Genomic DNA, 20,855 nt, shown 5'->3' on the forward strand with positions numbered 1-20,855 from the left:
GTGTAAGGGCTTGGGATATATTCAAAGGCAGCGGTCGCGTCGCGCCGGCCCAAAATTTGGCTTATCGATACCGTACGTAACTAGGACGTGATGACGATGTTAGCTCTCTCTGAACCAGGTCTCCAATATCAAATCCCCGATTCACCACCTGGGCGTTTGCAGGTTATGACAACAATGACTAGTCTTGTAACCCCGGCGCTCCGCCACATTCACCTCCCGGGGATCGTCCCTTATTCAATCGCTGCTCGCATCCAGGAACGACTCGTTGCACGTTTCCTCGCCTCGAAGCCACCTTCGAATGCACCTGCGCCTGCACCACACATCATAACAGCCCAATTCAGCCCCGTCTACACCTGTGGAAGAAGAGAGGTGGGAACGGTATCAGCTGAGCAACAAGAGTTCCTCTGCGCAAATGGGCGTGCCGAGTTCGTAGAAGCCCTGAGAGGAGGCCAGACCACGTTCCATGGGCCTGGCCAGCTCGTCGCATACCCCATTCTCGATTTGCGCACGCACAAACTTACCCCGCGAACATATGTTTGCTTATTGGAGAAGAGCCTGATTGCTACATGTGCCATGTACGGTATCAAGACTATGACTACGGAGCATACAGGCGTGTGGACGTCTCCCGATGATAAGATTGCAGCGATAGGAGTGCATATGAGAAGGAACGTAACAAGTCATGGCGTTGGCCTTAATGTGAATACCGATCTGTGGTGGCTTGACAGGATTGTGGCCTGCGGTTTAGAAGGAAAGAGAACGACGAATTTCCGCAAACAAGGGATCGAAAACGGAGACGTCGGTGCAGTGGGCAAAGAATTCGTGCGTGAGATCGGCGAGCGACTACATGGTGTGGAATACATTGAAATGGTGGAAGAGGCAGAGGTGGAGGATTTGCTGACAGCATGAATCCGCATCTCACGCACCAGTCCATCACCTTCAGCGACCGCCTCTTTCGCATGACACAGCCCAAGGTCTGATCGTGGCTGTCATACGCCCCGCAGTATCAGTACATCCCATCGCATGAACATCGAAGAGCATGTCACAAGACCAATGTCGCACGAGCCCTCAACATGGACGCACATGCGGCTGACGGAGCCACGGAGCGCAACATGGCAGCCTCTAGAACTGACACATCCGGCGACCGAAATGGACATGGAAAAATATCATGTCAACCTTTCACAAGCATCTATCTACATCACAAGCCACCGCAGCGATTAGATGGCAGGAAGAGCAGGGATGATATTCAAGCTGATCATCACCACATGTTCGAGCAAACATGGGCGGGTCTAAACATAGTCTGGAATCCATAAGATGCCCTCATCCAGGTCCACCAATATTATACAAAGGTGCGCTTTCAGCCTTGGGTCAGGACTGCCCTCCCTACCTAATCCTTATCGAAGAACGCCAAGCTACGCCTCGTAAGGTGACGGGTCCTCGAATAGGAACTTGAGTAATGCGCGCCCTCTTTGGGTGGTAAATCCGGTCCTCTTACGGTAGTCAGAGTTGAATTGCTCTATATCTCATAAGGCGCAGTTGTGTAGGCTATCATTAGCCACTGAGTAGCTTCAAGTGTGAGTATCGTCAACAGCAGCAACAGACAAGGTAGAGGAGGATATAAACGCCAAATATTAGGGTCGTCTCTTCAAAACAATCCGCGGGCACCAAGAACGAATCATGTGCAGGAACAAAAAAAATATCAGTGGTTGCCTGCGTCGATTTCTCCACAAACAAGAGTTAAGCTCTCACATCAAAATGCAGGCAATACAAACACCCTCAGTCACCATGACCCGTTCTCTCCTAGACCTACCTCCGGAGCTGCTATCTCAGATACTCGAGTCATTGCCTGTTCAAGCTCTACTTAGATTTTCTCAAACGTCTCGACTTGCTCGCACCCTCGCCAACTCGAATCTCCATACCCTGAACCTGGCGATCAAACCAATTTGCGGTCGTGCAGCCAATGACTATTGTGAACAGAGAAACTGCATACGCATACCAGATGCCAGTACATACGACTATGGTGTGCTCCTGCAGTTCCACAACGCACTCCTGGTCAGCGTAGTAACGAGGCATGCGGTTATGCTGCGCACATTGGACCTCTCACTATGGACGCTTACAACGCCAATCGCGGAAGTCATCTCGACGCTGTTTGCACTACGAGACCTGTCGATCAAGGTTGAGGATGACCTGTATGCCCGATCAGTGCCTCGAAGCTCTATAGCACTGGAAAAGAAGGAGCAGAATAAAGCCTGGGATCTTCTTGGACTTGGTGCGGTCTGGAAACCTCGTCTTCGAAGATTCAAGATACAGAACGCAGATTTGACCACTGCGCAACTGAGAAAGCTGCTTGAACATAGTCGCTATTGCGAGGAGATTTGGCTTGGTGGCTGCAGGTTCATCGACAAAGACGTCTGGGTCTTCCTAGGACATGAGTGGGAAGGCCGCTCGACATTGCAACGGTTGCATGTGGCGCACTGCGGATTCTTAATCGAAGAGAAAAGTCTAGAGGCTATTAGTGGACTGACGGGTTTGCAAGTGCGTGGCTCTACAATGAAATCGTGCTATCAATGCTAACTTGTACATCAGAGTCTCAACATTCAAGGCTGCCATGCTCAGGGCGACGGTGTTGTCGAACACTGGAACCAACAAGTCTGGCACATACCCTACCTCATACCACCGAAACACGTCGATGACCCGCACGATTCGGCTATTGAGGTCGACCCGGATTATCTCTGAGCGGGTCACTGGGAAGACAAGATGTGGCATAGACTTTGTGAGAGAGGTTTTTATTATTTGGCTATTGCTGCATCGGGGTATCGCGATGAGAGTTGTCAGGTACCTATCCTTCTTTCCACCGGCCGGTCCAGATTCTACCTCAGTCACTGATCACCTCTTCTGCACGCCAGCTTGGACCCTGGATCTCGTCTTTCGTTTGTATCTCCTCATCGCACCTCATACTTCGTTCGCATCTTCTCCTTGGACCTCATTCTTCGTTTGCATCTTCTTATGGTGGACAGCCACAGTGTATCGCTGAGATTACTTCGCAATAGTGCTTCGTTCACGTCAACCTCAGAATCTTTGGAACCTATTCATGCTGTGCGCTCCATCGTGCAGACATTCAGTACGGGTCATGAGAATCAGAGTGCAGACCATCGTCATTGCTGGAGGGAGCATGGACGCTGCGAAGGCTGCGAAGAAAAGAGGTGTATCGGGACACGCGTTGACGTCGGCCTTCCACCTCATTGCGCCAGCCGGTGCGCTCCAGATCGCATTCATTTTCCTCTTGACAGGCAGCGACGGCGGGACTCTCGGGCTGCATTTGCTGGTGAGAGTGCTGCTGGATAGGCTGACCAACTTCAAACTGCCCAATGAGGTCGATGTCCTGGACGGTCGCATTACTCTCGACGTCACGGATATGCGACTCGTCTGCATGCATCAGTGCTAGGTCTTGCTCTTCCTGGGATTCGACATTGAAGTCAGGGCGGAAAGCTGGGTGTTGCATCTGCTCGACTTGCCACATCCACTCTTGCTCGTGACGTTCGACATTCAACCCTCCCTTGATGGGCCCATCCTCGACACTAGTCTCGATAACCTCAATCTCAGGTCCATTGATACCACGTCGAACAGCCTGCTCGACAGGAGCAGCAGCAGCCTCTTCTTCGGCCAGTGTGCCGCCAAACTCGGTCTTCTTCCTCTGCAACAACTTCCCTCTTCCTCCCTCCTTCTTGTCCATCTTCCTACACTCCTCAAATACATTCCTATACTTCTCCGCCAGCTTCGCATTCACAAGTGCAGGATCCCACTCAGGTGTCCACTCTAGCCCAGGCTGCGCCTCATACACATTCTTCTCCCTCAGCTGCATAATCTGCAACTCGGCCTCATCACCGCTCATCAGGTTGCTTTCAACTAGCACCACAATCTCCTCTTGAATACATTGGATCCGTGCCTCCCGGACCGCCTCGTCCATTGCCTTGCCGGCTGCTGCGTTGTTTAGCAGCTCCCAGCGTGATAACAACATGTCATGGAGATTTGCCAACGTGGGACCAGACGGGAAGAGCAGGGTGTCCCGTGTGCTGAAGCCGCTGCGCACATGGTCTGACATGCGCTTTTGCATCTCCCGAATGCGTGCCAGCAGCGCGTAGTACAGGTCCTGGAAGTCGGCGAGAGGACGCTCATGAACTTTGCCCGAAAAGACGTTGGCGTGCGTGCTCAGGTCCGTGTGGGCTGGCGTTAGGAATTGCGACGGCAGAGGCGAGGGCGCAATGTAGCCGTTGATCAGACGGGCGTGAAGTACGCGCAGACTCGGGGAGTAGGAGGAGTTGCTGCGTGGGCCGAAGAAGTTGCTGCGGTTTTCAATGGTGAGGAGGTAGGTGGAGAATGCGATCATGTTCTGAATCAAGAGGGTGGAGGGGAGGCGCTCACGGCAGGTGAGAATGCTGTGTTGGGTGAGGGCTGGGGTGAAGTCGCGGAAGGAGTAGAGGCCCGGGGTAGGGGCACTGGAGACGGCTGGCATACTGGTGGTGCTCTTGTCTCTTGGTGGTGTCAAAATTTTGATTGCTTTGAGTCGTCCGAAGGCGGTTTGGCCAACAGGATGGTATCGTAAACTGGCAAATTGCCGTACCTCTTCGTCAAATCTCGCCCTCGTATACTACTATCCCACTATCCCCCTCAAACCAATAGCCAACCTTCCCCTAGATCAGCCCTTTCTTCACAAGCAACAAGCAGACACAAGAATTTCCCCTCAACCAAATCCCTCGTGAATAAGCCAAAACACACACTTCTCTCACGTATATCCCCAGCAACTTTGTACCCGCGCCTTGAAAATTCTTCTTGTCGTTTTGCAGCGACGTACACTACGAACTCTGCTATTCAGACGCGAAGAAGAAGAAAAGACGTGGACGTTGCGCTCAAGTGTTCGCGTCGATTTTTGTTGGAGTTTTTGGAATTTTTTTTCTTGCTGGGCAGAGGCAGGATGGAGAAGGTGTGGATGTTTTCAGGGGGCGCCGGGTATGCTGAGGTGGGAAGTCGGGGGGTTGGGATGGTGGTGAGGTGGTGAAGGTGAAGCTTGAGACGGATGGGAGGGGAAGGCGTCATTGTGGATATTCGGGGCGAGGGGGAGGGAATTGGATAGGGGGATTGTGGAGATGGGGTGGGGTGGTGATTTTGTTGTATATGTGTGTTGAGGACGGAGGGTCTGGCGAGGGTGAGGGAGAAAGGGTAGGTGAGTGGTTGTCGGTTTTGTTGGTGGTTGGGGAGCCGGGTGCCGTCTTAGATACCGGTAGTCGCCGTTTAGTCTCGCTAGCCACGTGATTGCATAGTATGGTGAATGGCGTTTGCGCTGTCGGGTTTGCTGAGGAATACTGCGTGTCAAAAGTTAGGCAGACGCATTGGTCTTTCCCTGGTGACTCCGATTTAGTCTCATGTGCGTTCCTCCCGCCGGTGCGCCTGTATTCGGACGCCAACTATCACCATTCTTTCCATCGGGCCTTACTCTTGCGAATTTTCCAGTGCTCTTGTTACTATGAGAAAGTCTTGTTTCTCCAATTAGACATGATTTGTGACCAATGAGGCCACTGCCAGTCGGGATGTTTGATTCCTGCAAAGTCATCCCACTTTCACCTCTTTACGGCACATCTTTATTTTTCTATCATTTACCATTGTTGGGACCTACCGACCCAATACCGGCATATATCTGTCTAGAATTCGCTCATTACCAGACGTTGTGCGCGTTTTGAGCCGGTGGGTTGGTCTGTCACACTCACTGCCTTGGTTAGTGAACGCATCTTGCATCGCAATATCTTCATCTTGGAAAGCCACGAGTGAAGACGTCACAATAACACCCTATTCACCGACACAGACGCAATTTTCGTATGTACATGCAAAGGGCGCTGCAAGGCCTCGAAAGCCAGATCAGCGTCTGTACTGTAGAATATGTAGGATATGAAGATTGCCCAGTAAGGTGAGCCGAATCAAGAGAGTTGACTGCGAAGATCTCTACGGCAATGATTGACGCAGCGCTTTCGACTTGTTGCATTTTCTGGTAGTTTGCGTGTGGAAACTTAGATGAGTGGGCAGGGCTAGAAGACAGCGCTTGCTTTAGATATAATATCTACTTGCATTTACCGGTACCGTACGTTTGCGCGTCGCAAGGTCGCTAGCAGCCACAATGCAAGGGACCAAGGGTTGGGCTGATAACAGTGTCCTTCTTTAGTTTATTAACCAGATAGAAGCTGCTAAGATACATGGCATTTTAAAGCGAGGATATGACGATTGACGAATCTGCCTTGTTGTAGCTAGGTGTATACAGTTACATGGTTAATGCGAGCACTATAGTAACAGCGCATAGGGGTTGACTGGTTAGGCGGGCACTATCTAAAGCAGAGAAGCTGGCCTATGTACTTTTACTATGTAATCACGATGCTAATATAGCTCGTAATTCTAATTTTGACAAAGACAGTTGTGTTCAACATTAGATGTCTAGACGCATGACGTCACTACCATACGGCAAACCCCCGATGCTCTGTTCTTTTTGTCTCCTCGTTACTCATTATAGAAGAGAATCACCTCACCACCAATCGGCAAATTTTAATCCAATAAATCCCAGATTGCAGTGGGCACTGGAACAAGATGGTTGATCTTCCACCCAGTCTCGCGCGAGACATATCGCCACCACGACCTGCGAAACGAAGAAAGACTTCAGACAGTCTGGTACCAAAAGAAGACATGATTCCAAAACCAGCCCCAAATAATCTCCACGAAAGCACATCGCCAGACAAATGCCCCCAGCCCACCCTAGCTGAAGTTGAGGCCGGAAAAGCAAGAATAGACAACCACCTCTCCTACTTTCGAGCCCACTTCTCTAAACTTAGTCGCCCAACAGATCCCTTCATCCCACGACTCCCCCTTTGCAACTTCTCCGACCTCTATACATCCAACTGTAATCCCCGTGGTCACCACTTCGTCGTCCATCAGCATAATCACCCCCGCGCTGGCGTACACTACGACTTGCGCCTGCAATTTTCAGAAACCAGCTCCCTCTCCTTCGCCATCCCCAAAGGTCTCCCCGGGGACCCAAACTCACGTAGCATTGGCAGATTGGCGGTGGAGACCAGAGTGCACAATTTCTGGAACCACTTGATCGAGAGTGCAAGCCATGAGACGGGGAGCCTGCTGATTTGGGACACGGGGACTTATAGTATTTTATCACGGAGAGCCACGACGAGCAGGGGTGATGCAGCGAGTCCGCAGACGAGTGAAGATGAACATAGCAGTACTGACGAAGAGAAAGATGACCGAAAAACAACCGGATCCCCATACCCCCCCGACAAACAAGAAAACGACAAACTCATCTCAGCCTTCCAATCTAAATACATTCGCCTCCGTCTGCACGGCACACACCTACCCCCTTCCTACACCATCATCCTGCGTCTCCCCTCAACCAGTACCACATCCGCCCCCCACCATCGGAAACCCCATACCACAGACCCCCAAACCACCGCAAACACCCTCTTTCCACACCACTCCCAACCCGCCCCCCTAAAGCAAGACCCGGAAGCCCTCTCCACCGCGCCCAACAACACCCTCGACACATCCACCGACAGCGATACCCAGCAAACCACCCAAACCCGCACCACCAACGCCTACCCCGGCGCCACAAACTCCATTGGCAGTGTCCACCAACGCCACTGGTTTCTGCAGCTCGATCGGCGGAGCAGCGGATTTGTGCTTGAGAAGGGTGCGTGTGGGGAGGGAAAGGGGAGGTGGGTGAGAAGTGGAGACGGGGGAGGGTTTGAAGCGTTTTTTGTGGGGGGGAGGGAGGTGGAGAGGAGTGTTGTTACGGGGAGGTTGGCGAGGGATGTTGAGGGTGATGAGGGGGTTGGGGGGTTTGTGGGGAGGAGGGGGTGGAGGGGGGTTGTTGGGTGAGGGGGGAGACGGATGGTGGTGGTGTTGTGGTTTTGAGGATATTGAGGGAATGGGTGGTGGATAGATGGGTGGAATGTATACTATATTGATCAAGGAAATACTAGACGTAAATGAAATATCTGAATACATCATACTGCTATCTTAACATCTCCGACTCATACCAGCACATCCCTTTACACCACCCCCCGATCCCCCAAACCAACACCTCCAACCCTCCTCACCTTGCTCACACTCTCCACCGTTCTCTCACTAACAACCCTCCTCTTAACCTGCCTTCCCACCACCGCCGCCTTGCTCGCCCTACTCTTCCTCACACCTTCACCCCTCCCCCCATCACTCTCACTCCCACTCGCACTCCCGACCTTCGCAGCCCCATCAGATCTCAGCGTCTTGTCCCAGGGGGAAAATTCCTCAGAGCCCACGGATCTCCGGCGCTTGCCGTCGGGGGTGTAGTATTCCGAGCCGAGGCTGCGTTTGCGCTTGATGCTGTGTTTGGGTGCGGGTTTGGGTGCAGAGGATGTGGGTACGGGGATTGGTGTGCGGGCCAAGGGCTTGCTAGTTGTAGAAGGGGTGGTCTTGTGGAGACGGCTGTGAGTAGGTGTAACGGGTTTCTTTTCCAGAACCGAAGTTGCAACCCTAGGGGATGGAACGCCTACTTTAGGAGAAACGACACGATCTCCTCTCTTAAGCGAAGAAGTCACGGGTTTAGAAGACAGCGTAGATGTCTTCGGCGTACTCTTTTCTCGCTTCGGACCGGGTGTTGCAGGCCGGGGCGGGGATTTACCGTCAGAAGGACTCTCTGGGGTACGCAGTGCAGTTTGCAATAGACTCTCGCGTCGGGGGCTGTGACAGAGAGCTTGCTTGCGAGAGTCTGAGAATTTCCGCATTGCTGCTCCTGCGCGTGTTGTTTGGCCGGCTGGCGTGGGGTTTTTTGGTTGCGAGGATTCATGGCTGGGAGAGGAGATTTGGACGATGGGTTTCGTGTTTGATTTCCTAGCCTCAATGGCGGTCTTAAGAGTGGCAGCTTTGGTTGCAGCGGTCTTGGAGCTAGTGGTCCTCGGGGTGATAGCAGCGCGTGATCTGGAGGATTTGGTAGGCGTTGTACTAAGAGCACCACGGAGTGCTGTTGGGAGATCAGGCTCTGGGCTCACTGTTCGCACTTAGTTGAGTGTAGTTCATGTGATCGGACAGGACACTGACCTTGCTTTCCTGTCGAGAATCGGCCCAAGAATGCGTGTGGGGCATATCCTGATACTTCAGCATCTGTTTGAATATCCTCATTGAAATCCTTGACAGTCTTGGCCAAAAGCTCTTCGGTCGCGAGCCTGCGAATCCTATCATAATCCTCCTGCCTCCCGTGCGGGAGCTTGAACCTCGATCCAGACTCGTAATGAGGCAAGTTTTTGTACTTCGCCAAGGCGGGGTGGTTGAAAGGAATGTTGGTCTCGACAACTTTGCCTTCAGCCTTGAGTTTCTTTCCGTAGTCAGAAATATCAAAGTTGATTTTTAAAGTCTCCCAGGCCTCCATTTGGTGGGTTTCTGGGAAGGGAAGACAGGCTGGCATATCTCTGTACCATCTCTCGGGCGCACTGTTAGGTCCACTGTGTTCGTAGCTTCGCTCGAAATCTACATTATCTTGCGAGTCATGGGAGCGTGGGCCGAGGGGCGTGACAGCTTGCGACGCAGAAACTTGCTCAGTTTGTTGTTGTTGAAGCTTAGTATACGACTTAGCCTGCTCACGAGGCAGAGACTTCATAGAAGTTGTGGGACGTTTTCGGGTATACCTCGTTGATGGCTCTGGCAGGTCTTCTTCTTCCCTGTAAAGAGCCTCCGAAACGGACGGCGTGTACGGCGTGTAGTATGCCGCATCGAGTTCAGCGTTTCTGGTTTGTAGATTGATTTCCTCTTTGGCATTGTCATACTCTTCGTGTACTTCGTCCACCATGGCGCGGACCGTTCGGTACAGCTGGCGATCATAGTCACTGCCAGTCTGAGGCAGGAGCTGCACAAGAGCCTCGTCGATGCGGTAGACACGGCTCATGTAGGTGGCAGGCGAATCTTGCCCACCTTCTTCGGCCAGGTAGTTGATGGCTTCTCTCAGACGGCGGTTGTAGTAGTCCCGTTGCGTGTTGTCTGCCTCGCCGATTGCGTAGATTTCCTCGGCGTCAGAGAGGTCAGTGAGATCCATCGCATCATCAGCGTGATGGTGATGGTATCTAGATGACATGCTTGCGTTTTCGTCACAGTCCTACTTTTCCAACGCAAACCGATTTCTTTCATCTATTAGCAGCTTCCTGCGTGCACGACCGTTTCACACATACCAAGCAATCCTCTCTGAATCAAAACGTCTTGCTGGAATTGACAGGAATTGAAGCGGAGGATAGATCCGTCAAGACATTTCACAGCTTCTTGAGCAAAGCCAGATGTCTTTGTTCCAGGTCAAAACAAAGGTGGGTGGAACTCAGCAGTTGCGGTTCTTGCCGCATGCGGCCATTCCCTGGGATGTGTTTGGCCATTGTTGTTAAACACGCCTTTCCTTTGTGCGCGTCGAGGGCATGGTAGGCGTTGATGGTGCAGCCATGGCGGCTTGAATGGTTGGGTGTTCTTGTGATGCTGTGCAAGGTTTTGGTGCAAGGGGGATTGCCTTGCTCAAGACTGGGGAAGACAATCGCAAAACAATTGAGAATGGAAAGACAGTGAGGAGCTTCAAAATGTAGAGGACATGGAAGGTAATGTGTGCTTGATAGAGAGATGGTTTGGAACGAAATGCGATGTCTTGTACAGGTTTGGATGGAATGTAATATGATGCCAGCCATGCTGATCACGAATGCTAGAGGTACCGGTAGTTCTCCTTACTTTCGCTCCACGTAAATAGTTTCAATAGAGGTGCGAAGCAAGGCCGTCGTCGATGACCATGCTTATGAATACTGTCTACCGGTACCTACGGTACTTGGGTTAGTCGTCCCGTTCAGGACCTTTCCATGTTTTACGTGGCCATCTATCTAATTTCGACGAGTTGCTCGCAGGGGTGAAGAATTGGGGATTTGAACATAGGGGTCGAGTATCAGCCCAGCGCTATCTAACTGAGGGATACTATCATAGCGCAGATGTGGAGGAGGCGTCGTCGTCGTCGTCGTCGTCGTCGAGTGTGGTTCAGCTGGGGAGATCCCCACTGGTATACCGGTAGTACTAGTTATCTCGACTGGTTTGAGGATCACGTTACTTGTCTTGTGCTGTGAAAATAGCCAGGATGTGGCAGTGGCAGATCACATGATACTCAAACCACCCGAGCGCATGAGCTTAAGGCACCGGTAGCGTGTCCAAGATGCCTCGGCTCCACAACATCCATCGTTTGATGTCACGGCGCTGGACAGTGGACGGTTGGAGCATGAACCCAAGCTCCAGCCCTCTTTGCACAGACTGGAAGCGTCAAAATCATCTCTTCGTGTCTTGCAATGTATTGAGCATTTGCGTCATCTTACTGTTCATTGGCCCATCTTGATTACATGCCGTGATTCCCGTCTGTGCCTCTCACGCTCTGTTTGGACTTCGATCATGTCTCGTAAGCACAATAACAATCTACCAGATTACCCCAACATTCACCCGGCCAATCATTGACAACCATATCTGCCTGTAGTCCTCGCCCTTCCTGCTGCAGCCGCAGGTCTTGCATACCTCAACGCCCGCCACGGCCTGACCTACGACTTCCAGCTCCTCTCCGCCTTCATTCGCGGCACCCTCAGCAGCGCTTTGCACGAACGTTCCGACACCCTAAACCTCTTCTACCAGCTCGAAGCGCACGCCAAATCTTCCCGCGCTCACCACCCGTTCATCATCTTCCATGGCCAAACATGGACGTATGCCCAGGCCTACGAGACGGTGCTCAAGTACGCGACGTGGTTGACGGCCAAGGGTGTGGCCAAAGATGACATCGTCGCCATGGACTTTTTAAACAGCGAGGTTTTTGTGTGGGTGTGGTTTGCGCTGTGGAGTATTGGGGCGAAACCGGCGTTTGTGAATACGAATCTGAAGGGGAAGGCCTTGGTTCATACGGTCAAGACTAGTACGGCGAGATTGGTGTTGGTAGACGAGAAGGGCAGAGACAAGTATGAGGAGGAGGTGTTGAAAGAGCATGGCTTTGTTCGTGAGGAAGATTCACGGGCAGACAAGATCATGTACACCTTCAACATGGAGGAAAGTGACATCCCAAAGTCTGTCAGGAACCAGACCACAACACCACAAGCAGCCATCGAAGCTGGCGCCGTCTCCGAATCTCGATCCCCCCAACGCCAGCTCGAAGTGGTATGCTTCGATAAAACATTGACTGCTATGATACTCGCTCTGGCCCCAACCCGCCTCCCAGACTCCTCTCGCTCACAGCAAACCCGCACAAGCATGGCCATGCTCATATACACCTCTGGCACCACCGGCCTCCCCAAACCCGCCATCATGTCCTGGGGCAAAGCCACCGCGGGCTCGCACGGCGTAGCCCTGTGGCTCAATCTGAAAACCGAAGTCATATACACCTCCATGCCCCTCTACCACAGCTCCGCCTCAATCCTAGGCGTATGTGCCGTCCTCCGCGCCGGCGGCACCCTCAGCCTCTCCCAGAAATTTTCCCACAAGACATTCTGGCCCGAAATCCGCGCCAGCAACGCAACCATTCTCCACTACGTCGGCGAAACATGCCGCTACCTGCTCTCCGCGCCCCCCTCCCCCTTGGACACGCAGCACAAAGTCCACTCTGCCTTTGGCAACGGGCTCCGCCCAGACGTCTGGGACCGCTTCAAGTCCCGCTTTGGCATCACCTCAATCTACGAATTCTACGCTGCCACAGAAGCACCGGGCGGCTTGTTCAATTACTCAGCAAACACCTTTTCCAGCGGCGCCATTGGCCGCACCGGCACCCTCGCCTCCCTCCTGCTAAACAGAACCCTCGCCCTCGTCCGCATCGACACCACAACCTCCCCACCTACCCTCCTCCGCTCCCCCAAAACCTCCCTCTGCGAACCCTGCCCTCCCAACGAACCAGGCGAACTCCTCTACGCCCTCGACCCACACAACACGCGCGACAAGTTCCAGGGCTACTTCAACAACACCTCGGCCACGGACTCGAAAATCGCGCGCAACGTCTTCAAGCACGGTGATGCGTACTTTCGGTCCGGAGACCTGGTACGCCGCGACAGCCAGGGCCGCTGGTGGTTTGTCGATCGGCTGGGGGATACATTTCGGTGGAAGGCGGAGAATGTGAGTACGGCGGAAGTTGGGGAGGCGTTGGGGCGGCATGGCGCCGTTGTCGAGGCGAATGTGTATGGTGTTGTTGTGCCGGGACATGATGGCCGGGCTGGTTGTGCGGCGGTCGTGTTGGGCGAGGAGTTTGTCACGACTACGACTACTACTTCTGACTTCAAGTCTATGTCTTCATCCTCCCTTTCCAATTCATCTCATACATCTAATCACAACCACCAACCCCTTCCTCTTCCCACACCCCAAACTCTTTCCTCCCTGGCCTCACACCTCTCCACTCATCTCCCGCCCTTTGCCCGCCCCCTCTTCCTTCGTGTAACCCGCAACATGGCCGCCACAGGCACAATGAAGCAGCAAAAGACCGACTTGCAGAATCAGGGCATCGACGTTGCCGCGGTGGAACAGGCAGGAGATGTCTTGTATTGGTGGAGGGGCGACACGTATGTGCGGTTTGGGGTGGAGGATTTGAAGGCGATTGAGGGAGGTAGGGTGAGGCTTTAGGCTGGGATGGAGGGGGGGAAAGAGTGGGTGGTGCATATAGATATATATATGCCAGAGAGGCAGTCTGAATTGATCAATTGGTATGTGGTTCTATTTCTTACAAGACTTCCTAGTCTTCTTCTTCCTCGGGACTTGATACTCGTCGTCTTGGTCATCGTCTGGGGTGTCGAAATCGTCTTCGGCGAGCGAAGTCTGTGTTTGACCGACTTTTCTCTTTGTGGGCACTGCATCCACAGTTGCAGTCTCAATATCATCAACACCTTTTTCTGCTTCCTGCTCCTCGCTCTCCCCCCGTCCATCCACTGCACTCCTTGCCCCCTCCCTCTCCGCCAACCTCTCCAACGCAGCCCCTAGCCTCTTCCCAGACGCCCCCTTCCCCCTCGTCCTCCCCCCCACCGCACTCTCCGCTGCCTGTCCCCGAACCCTAGGCGCAAACGCACCAGCCCCAACACCACCCTCAAAGAACCTCGTGATATTCGCCTGCGTACCCTCCTTCTCTCTGCGATTCATATCGCGAATCACAGGGACAAGCACCTCATCAGTGCGTTCCCAGGACCAGCCAATCTGGCTCTGCAAAAAAGCCCTCAGGGCCGCGAGGTCCGGTACACCCCATTCAAACGGCTGCGGGTCGGAATCGACCTCGGGATGCAGATATGCGTCCGCTACCCTGGGATCGGGAAAGGTTGGGGGGAGAAAAAGCTTCGTGGCCTGATTTTTGCGGAAGCGTTTGCGAAAAGGAGAGGTAGCGTCTGCAGCCTTGGGAATAGAGCCATCTTGCACGCCCGTCCACCACTGCTTGAACTGCTCGAGGTCTGGGAATTCGGAGAGGATTTCGAGGGCGGTGACGGGGCCGATGCCCGGGATACCGGGCGTGTAGTCTGAGCCGAGGAGTTGGGCAATGGCGATGAGTTTGTCGCGTGTGAGGGAGAATTCGGAGGCGAGGTCGGAGGCGAGGTAGCATTCTACGAATTTGGCGGCGTTGAACATGTTTTTGTAGACGCGGGTGCCACCGAAGAGAAAGGTGTCCGAGTCGTCTGTTACGATGCCGTCGACGAGTCCCAGGGAAACGAGTTCGGCGCATTGTGCTTCGGCTTCCATAGGCGCGGTGATGTAGGGTAGGCCAAATAATGTGAGGAGGTGCTGGCACTCTGTTATCATGGTTTGCGTGACTTCATCTGCGTCTCTGCGGTCCTTCTTTTGTTGGGCGCGGAGCTGCTTGAGTTCTTTGTCAAAGTCGACGCTCACAGCCGTGTTGGCGTTTAACTCTTGGGCAAAGCGGGCGTGCTCTGAGGCTTCTTGGGCCAGGGAGGCGAAGAGCTCTTCGTCCTCTGGGTCGGAGTATTGATCGGAATCGTTGGCAGGGAGGTCTGGAGGAATTAAGGAGTCTGGGATGGCATCGTGGGGAACGATGGGAACGAGGAGGTCGTCTGGACCTTCCATTTTGGCAGGGGACGATTCTCGACGGGGTCGGCGGGGTCGAGCGGGTCGTATTGGAACGTCTTCGAATTCTGGTGATGGTGATTTTGACGGTTTTGATAGAGGAGCGTTTGTAATTTCCATTGACACGTCTTCATACTCTACTGACAGTGATGTCGAAGGGACGGGATGAGAAGCAGGTTCACCTTGCATGGGCACATCCTCGAACTCTTCAGATGGAGACTCTGAAGGTTCTCGGATGGGAGGAGTAGTCTTATTTGCAAGCTTCTGGTTTTTCTGTACCCTCCTCTCTTCCTCAGGCTCACTCTCTGACCAGTCCACTGCCTCATCCTCTTCTGAATCCTGTGCAAAAGGCGTTTTAGTTGCCGGGACTGGTTCCTGAGGCGGTGGCAATCTCTGGCCAGGAGACAGTGGTTTCGGGGGCTCAGCTCTTACTTTATCGGCAAGATCGCCCATGTTCAATTCTTTTTGAACCAACACATCTTCCATTGGCTCATCATCATCTTCCTCGTCATCCACTGGATTAACCTGCTGCTGACTTTGACTAGCCGGTGCATCCAGATCAATAATCTCTCTAGTTTCTTCTTTGCGCAGGCGTGGTAGTTTTTGAAATTGGAAGCGTGATTTCTCTTCTTCCTTCGCCTCCTCCCAAACCTCCTTCTCTTCCTGCCGTGTCGTTGTCAATTCTGCCGCAATGTCTCGCTCTCCTTTGAACCACGGAGGCAACGGCGCTGCTTTGTCTCTGTCTGCACCAAGGTCCCTCTCGAAACCACCGGCCGTATCGGCTTCAAGCTGCTCCATCTTCTTCTTGCCAAGCAGAGAGTTGCCGAGATTGAGTTTCTCAAATGGCAAAGGTCCGTCAAATCCTGGTGCATTCCTGGACTTTGGTGCGGGTTTAGCAGCTGGGACATGCGCCTGGGACTGAGGTTTGAGTGATGGCTGCCGTGGGTTGATAGGCCGCTTGGACTTGCGTGACTCCGCTAACGCTGCTTGGAGGTCCATGTCGTCCTCACTATCGCTCCCTTCGAATGGGCCCTTTGGCGCAGCTTTGTGACTATGCTGGTTTGCCATTTTTGCGACTGCGGCAAGTCCTTTGGGCCTGTGCTTGCCTGCAAAGGGGTTTGACTCTGTAGCACGCTTTTGCTGATATACCTCACGAACGACATCATCGTCTGCAATCTCCAATGCGTCTTGTTCCTCGCGAGTTTCTGTTTGCATTGAGAGAGCAATGGCTTGTTGTAGCTGTTCGGTCTCTATGCCATCACCTCCATCTTCGAACAAATCGTCACCACCATCGATGGGCACGTTCTCCCAATCTTGCTCCTCGTTGTCCTCAGCAAGGAAAAGTGAATCTGGGTCTTTATTCACAGGCGATGATTTCCGTTGTCTAGGGTGTGCTGCTGGGCTGTCTTTTCTGGAGTTGTAGAAGCGTCGACGCCGCGTCGCTAATTCGTTGGCAATGAACTCGCGACCCTCTCTCTCTTTTGCGCTCATACCAGGAGGTGGCTTCGGTAACCGGTTTAGTCCTTCAATCGGTACGTCTTCAAAGTCATCCTCATCTTCCCACTCTTCCTCAGGAGGGGGCTTGGGCATATCAACAACGATGGGCTTCTGCTCAGTGCCCTCGTCTTTTTGCACGACACCCAAGGCCCAGCCACCTTCGACGCCATCATTTTTGACAAGCACGTACTCCCTATCTCGCTCTCCTGCGACTCGATTAGAGGTTCCAGAACCAAACGCATTGTCATTCATGCCATTGAGGTTCATCAAGCGTTGAGTAAGATCATTTCGCTCACGCACACGTTCAATCTGGAATTTGGAGAAAGCCATTCTGTCCGGAAACATGGCATCAAGCTGCTCCTTGGAATGCCCCATTCTCAGCCGACTCCTCAGCCTAGCCGCATTCAAGATGTTGTATCGATCGGCGGGAGGCAAACTTTGAAAGAAGGGGCCGTCAAAGTCGATCTTGGAGAAGTCGTAGACGTTGATGTCTTCGCCACGATCAAAATGGCGTGCGTATTCCTCCAGCTCCTCCAAGGACATGACCCGAGGATCGTTCGCTGCGCCCATTTCCGACATGGACCTTCCCAGATCAGGCAGATGGTATTGGTCTTTCCTCTTGAATGTGGTCGCGCGCTTCTCCACACGCTCTTCCTTTGTTTGCAGCAATTCCTCAGCGTATACCAAGTCGTCCGGGATCTCCTCTTCTTGGGCTTGATGCTGTGGTTCCCCATCCCGTGAGCGCTTCGCCGCCTCCTTCCGTTTCTTCTCCTCCTCCTCGGCCACACGCTGCATCTGAATCGCCAACAACTTCCCCGCTGTCCTAACTGCATCCTCGCGCCTACCCTCGCGCCTCGACTTGCGATGTTGGATCGTCTGTCGCTTCAGCGCCGGAGCGCCACCGTCGAATACAAAGACAGGCTTGATGCCGATGAAGAGGAGCTTGCATATTCGGCGGAAGAAGCCAACGATATGGCTGTTTCGCAGCGCATTGCCTTCCTTGTCGCGCACGGCCTTGAGGAACTGGTAGATCCAGATGGAAGCATCCACAGCAAGCCGCTTCTTGTTCAGCGTTTCGATCTTGATGGGGCGCGCGCAAGGCTGCAGGACGGTCCAGAGGCCGGTGACACCCATAGCCGCCGTCCAGGGGCGAGGTCCATCAAGTAGGTAAAGGCGGGTGGGCGGCCTGGTCGATGAATTTCAAACCGGACGCTTGCTGCCTTGGGGATCGTGATCTCGCGTGCCAGACGCGTCAGGTAGTGATGTCACGCCAAGCCCCCTTTGGTCTCCATTCCCATAAAGACGCGTCTGGTGCCTTGGGCCAGTGACCACAGTCTAATCAGTATGGATGATTATGCATTTCCAGGTACTTGAACTGACTTCTGAGGGCTACTGATCTGATACAACTACAAAAAACACCCTACATTCTCCTTAATCTTCTCATCACTTACACACAAGCAGCATTTAATAGCCGCAGATGACCTTGCTATGACCCTTGGATGCCCAGTCCCGCAGCAAGTTCTTCTCCCTCTTCAACATCCTGCTCGTCGTCGCCAAAATCTCCTACTTCACCATACTCTCCTTGTTGTTCTGCATCACCAAGCATCCCGTCTCTCTGCTGTCGAAATCGTCGTGAGGAGCTCGATGGTCTGGCATCATCTGGATCTGAATCTTCAGACTCGTCATCGTCGTCCATGACGGCTGTGCTTGGCTTCCTACCACTGGGAAGTAGATCATTCAATTCCTTTGGTGGGCGAAGTTCGAACATGGAACTCGGACGATCGAATCCAGACGCTATACCACGGGTACGTGACCGCGTCCGCGGAGAGGTAAGGGCCGAGTTCAGCGCGGTATTAGGTGCCGTTGCTTGCGGTGACATGGCTTGTGACCACCATCCACTGAGTCGTTTGGACAACGAGGGGCTGTCCGGTGGTGTTTCAGCCGCATCTTCATGGTTGGCTTCCATATTCGAAGCACCCTTCCTCTTCTTCTTACGAGCAAAATTAAACCCCATGGGTAATTTTACGGGCATACCAGTAGGTGAGAATGCCGCCGAAGACGACGAGTCTGAACCAGAGAGTGGATATGCAGCACTACCGTCACCACTTTTGGTGCGCTTCAGTAGATTCTGTAGATCGTCTTCGGACAGCTCATTAATCACGTCTCCGTCACGCACACCTCGAGTTCGATATTGGCGACGACCCTGATGAATAATATTTTCCAACTTTGCACGATTGGCAATGAATTTCAGTTTTGGAAACACAGATTGTTGGCCCACATGGATCATGCGTGCGAGGCGTTGAGGCGTGGGGTCAGATAAGATGAATATGAAATCCGAGGGTATTGACTTTGGCCAGATGGTAATGGTGCCGCTAAAGCGTTGGAGCCAAAGTTCACTCCAGTCCTGGCCCAAGGGACGAGGTAGTAACTCCAGATGGCGGAGCACCTTGAGCCATTTTTGCAGGTCAAGCTTGATATATTGTTCAAGAGCAGAGCCCAGGAAGCCGCCGCGCCAACCACGGCCGCGGCGGTGGGTAACGGGGCGGCCGACGGAGCCGCGAGAGGAGAAGAAGAAAATGTTGATATGAGGGTTGACCTGGCTCACGATGGAAAAGCGGACGTTGAAGTGCAGATTGAGCGCCTTGAGAGGAATGTCGGTACGCAAACTTCCGTCCTTCCATTTGTGGCCAAATGAGTAGGGGGATAATGTACCGTCTTTGTTCTTCTTCATGAGAACAACCGGGTTTAGGATTCCAGGTACTGCTGCCGATGCTAGCACCGAGCTCCAAATGACGCAGTCGGGCGCTGTGATGTAGTTGGCGAGAATTGTGGGCGAGTGGGGGTCGGCTGGAACGCAGGAGACATTGAGTATTCGGCCTGTTCGCTCATAGGCCTCCTTGAAAGTCAGACTCCCGTACGTGAAGAAGGCGAGTCTTCTAGCCCAATCAAGCGCATCAAAACGCGCCCCCGTCCTGAGCCATCTCTTGATCCAGGTTGCAAAACTGTCATGACAGGCTGTGATGCGATGAGCAAGTGCAGGAACAAGAAGCTTCTTGAGTTCCTCGTCTGTCCGTGTGCACAAGAGTGCGGCTACGAGTGCACCTCCCGATGTTCCTGTGATGACTTCAGGAAGTAGTCCAGCGTCCAGGAGAGCTTTTGCAACACCGAAGTGGTAGTATGCAAATGTCGCGCCTCCTGATAAACATAGCGCGGTGCGACCGAAGTTGTTACCCAAGTGCTTAAACATGGCACGTTTGGTTTCTACGTCCAGCTGCGTGGTCCTCAGAAGAAAGGAAAGCGAAGCCTCGGCTTCATCGACAAAACTCTGGACAAGATTTTTTGTTCCGTAGTATGTCTCGCTGTACAGTCTTGGATTCTCGAACCCGGCAAAGTTGTTCTTTATACAGGCCTCGACGAGGGCCCTCAAATCTTCGACGGCCCTGGGCTCGGATGGTTTGTCGGTTGCACGCCCGTCGCCCGCTTCGTCTGCCTCGGCCTTTTGCCGCAGGCTGGCCAATTGTGCATAGACCTTCTTCACGGTCTTGCTGTCGTAGTAGCTGTACTCTGCCTTCTCCTTCCATGAGTCGTTCCCCAGATGTGAATCCAGCTCCTTGGCCTCTCGCACCCACTCCTCGTATGATTGTGCGTCTTGCAATTTTGTCCGAAGTTTTTGCCTCGTGCCCCTCCATGTGATCCAATGTTCGTACATGTACACATAGAAGCGCGTGAGGACATAGGCGATGCTCAGAAACAGCAGCCATCCCAGCACGACGAGGAGGAGGGGCCACTTGAGCAGGACATAGACAAACCCCTCTCGTGTCTCATCGCGCCCTCGGCGCGGAGCAGCCTTGCTCTTCTTCCGCCGCCGCACACGTTGGTGGATGGGTCGCCAGTCACTCAGGGCTGTGATGAAGGTTCGCGACTCGGGCTTTTGCGGGGCGCTGAGGTCCTCTGCGGAAGGCGAGTTCAGATCAGGTGTGTGCAGGGCCTTGTCGAACTCGGCAAAATGGTCTTCGTTGATGAAGTCGTTGTCGAAGTCGGGCAACAGGGTGAAGTCGAAGCCGGCCGACGAGTCTGGCGCAGGGCCATCGGTCTCTTTGCTGACATCAGCCATGGTGAGGATATGTAGGGGGCGCGCAAGACATGATCATATGTGCTTGTGCGAGGTTGAGTGGTAGGTTCCAAGGGGCGGAGGGTGATAGTGACTGGTGGCGTGAAGAGGTATGTACTCCCACCCAGGTACTCGCATG

General features: G+C 53.3%; 9 protein-coding genes across 9 annotated transcripts; 5 read left to right on the forward strand and 4 right to left on the reverse strand.

Moving 5' to 3' along the window:
• Positions 1–90: 90 nt before the first annotated feature.
• IAQ61_009702 (uncharacterized protein) lies at positions 91–906 on the forward strand (the record flags this gene model as incomplete). Its single annotated transcript, XM_003837848.2, has 1 exon — positions 91–906. The coding sequence occupies one exon, from the start codon at positions 91–93 to the stop codon at positions 904–906; it is 816 nt and encodes a 271-aa protein (XP_003837896.2).
• A 114-nt stretch (positions 907–1,020) lies between these two features.
• On the forward strand, positions 1,021–1,218 carry IAQ61_009703 (uncharacterized protein; the record flags this gene model as incomplete). Its single annotated transcript, XM_066098496.1, has 1 exon — positions 1,021–1,218. One exon carries the CDS (start codon positions 1,021–1,023, stop codon positions 1,216–1,218), a length of 198 nt encoding a protein of 65 aa, XP_065951655.1.
• A 456-nt stretch (positions 1,219–1,674) lies between these two features.
• IAQ61_009704 (uncharacterized protein) lies at positions 1,675–2,733 on the forward strand (the record flags this gene model as incomplete). Its single annotated transcript, XM_003837847.2, has 2 exons — positions 1,675–2,532; positions 2,584–2,733. 2 exons carry the CDS (start codon positions 1,675–1,677, stop codon positions 2,731–2,733), a joined length of 1,008 nt encoding a protein of 335 aa, XP_003837895.2.
• Positions 2,734–3,115: 382 nt separating this feature from the next.
• IAQ61_009705 (uncharacterized protein) lies at positions 3,116–4,510 on the reverse strand (the record flags this gene model as incomplete). Its single annotated transcript, XM_066098497.1, has 1 exon — positions 3,116–4,510. One exon carries the CDS (start codon positions 4,508–4,510, stop codon positions 3,116–3,118), a length of 1,395 nt encoding a protein of 464 aa, XP_065951656.1.
• A 2,114-nt stretch (positions 4,511–6,624) lies between these two features.
• IAQ61_009706 (uncharacterized protein) lies at positions 6,625–7,920 on the forward strand (the record flags this gene model as incomplete). The annotated part of the gene is made up of 1 exon (XM_066098498.1): positions 6,625–7,920. One exon carries the CDS (start codon positions 6,625–6,627, stop codon positions 7,918–7,920), a length of 1,296 nt encoding a protein of 431 aa, XP_065951657.1.
• A 173-nt stretch (positions 7,921–8,093) lies between these two features.
• On the reverse strand, positions 8,094–10,381 carry IAQ61_009707 (uncharacterized protein; the record flags this gene model as incomplete). Its single annotated transcript, XM_003838622.2, has 3 exons — positions 10,242–10,381; positions 9,121–10,193; positions 8,094–9,070 (listed from the first exon to the last, which is right to left on the reverse strand). The coding sequence occupies exons 2-3, from the start codon at positions 10,145–10,147 to the stop codon at positions 8,094–8,096; spliced, it is 2,004 nt and encodes a 667-aa protein (XP_003838670.1). The 5' UTR covers positions 10,148–10,193; positions 10,242–10,381.
• Positions 10,382–11,475: 1,094 nt separating this feature from the next.
• Positions 11,476–13,668, forward strand: IAQ61_009708 (uncharacterized protein; the record flags this gene model as incomplete). Its single annotated transcript, XM_003838621.1, has 2 exons — positions 11,476–11,482; positions 11,558–13,668. 2 exons carry the CDS (start codon positions 11,476–11,478, stop codon positions 13,666–13,668), a joined length of 2,118 nt encoding a protein of 705 aa, XP_003838669.1.
• Positions 13,669–13,758: 90 nt separating this feature from the next.
• IAQ61_009709 (uncharacterized protein) lies at positions 13,759–17,739 on the reverse strand (the record flags this gene model as incomplete). The annotated part of the gene is made up of 1 exon (XM_066098499.1): positions 13,759–17,739. The coding sequence occupies one exon, from the start codon at positions 17,737–17,739 to the stop codon at positions 13,759–13,761; it is 3,981 nt and encodes a 1,326-aa protein (XP_065951658.1).
• Positions 17,740–18,091: 352 nt separating this feature from the next.
• On the reverse strand, positions 18,092–20,719 carry IAQ61_009710 (uncharacterized protein; the record flags this gene model as incomplete). The annotated part of the gene is made up of 1 exon (XM_003838619.2): positions 18,092–20,719. The coding sequence occupies one exon, from the start codon at positions 20,717–20,719 to the stop codon at positions 18,092–18,094; it is 2,628 nt and encodes an 875-aa protein (XP_003838667.1).
• Positions 20,720–20,855: the final 136 nt, after the last annotated feature.

The sequence above is a fragment of the Plenodomus lingam genome (assembly GCF_022343315.1).
Source record: "Plenodomus lingam strain CAN1 chromosome Unknown contig_6, whole genome shotgun sequence".
Taxonomy (NCBI): Eukaryota; Fungi; Ascomycota; class Dothideomycetes; order Pleosporales; family Leptosphaeriaceae; genus Plenodomus; species Plenodomus lingam.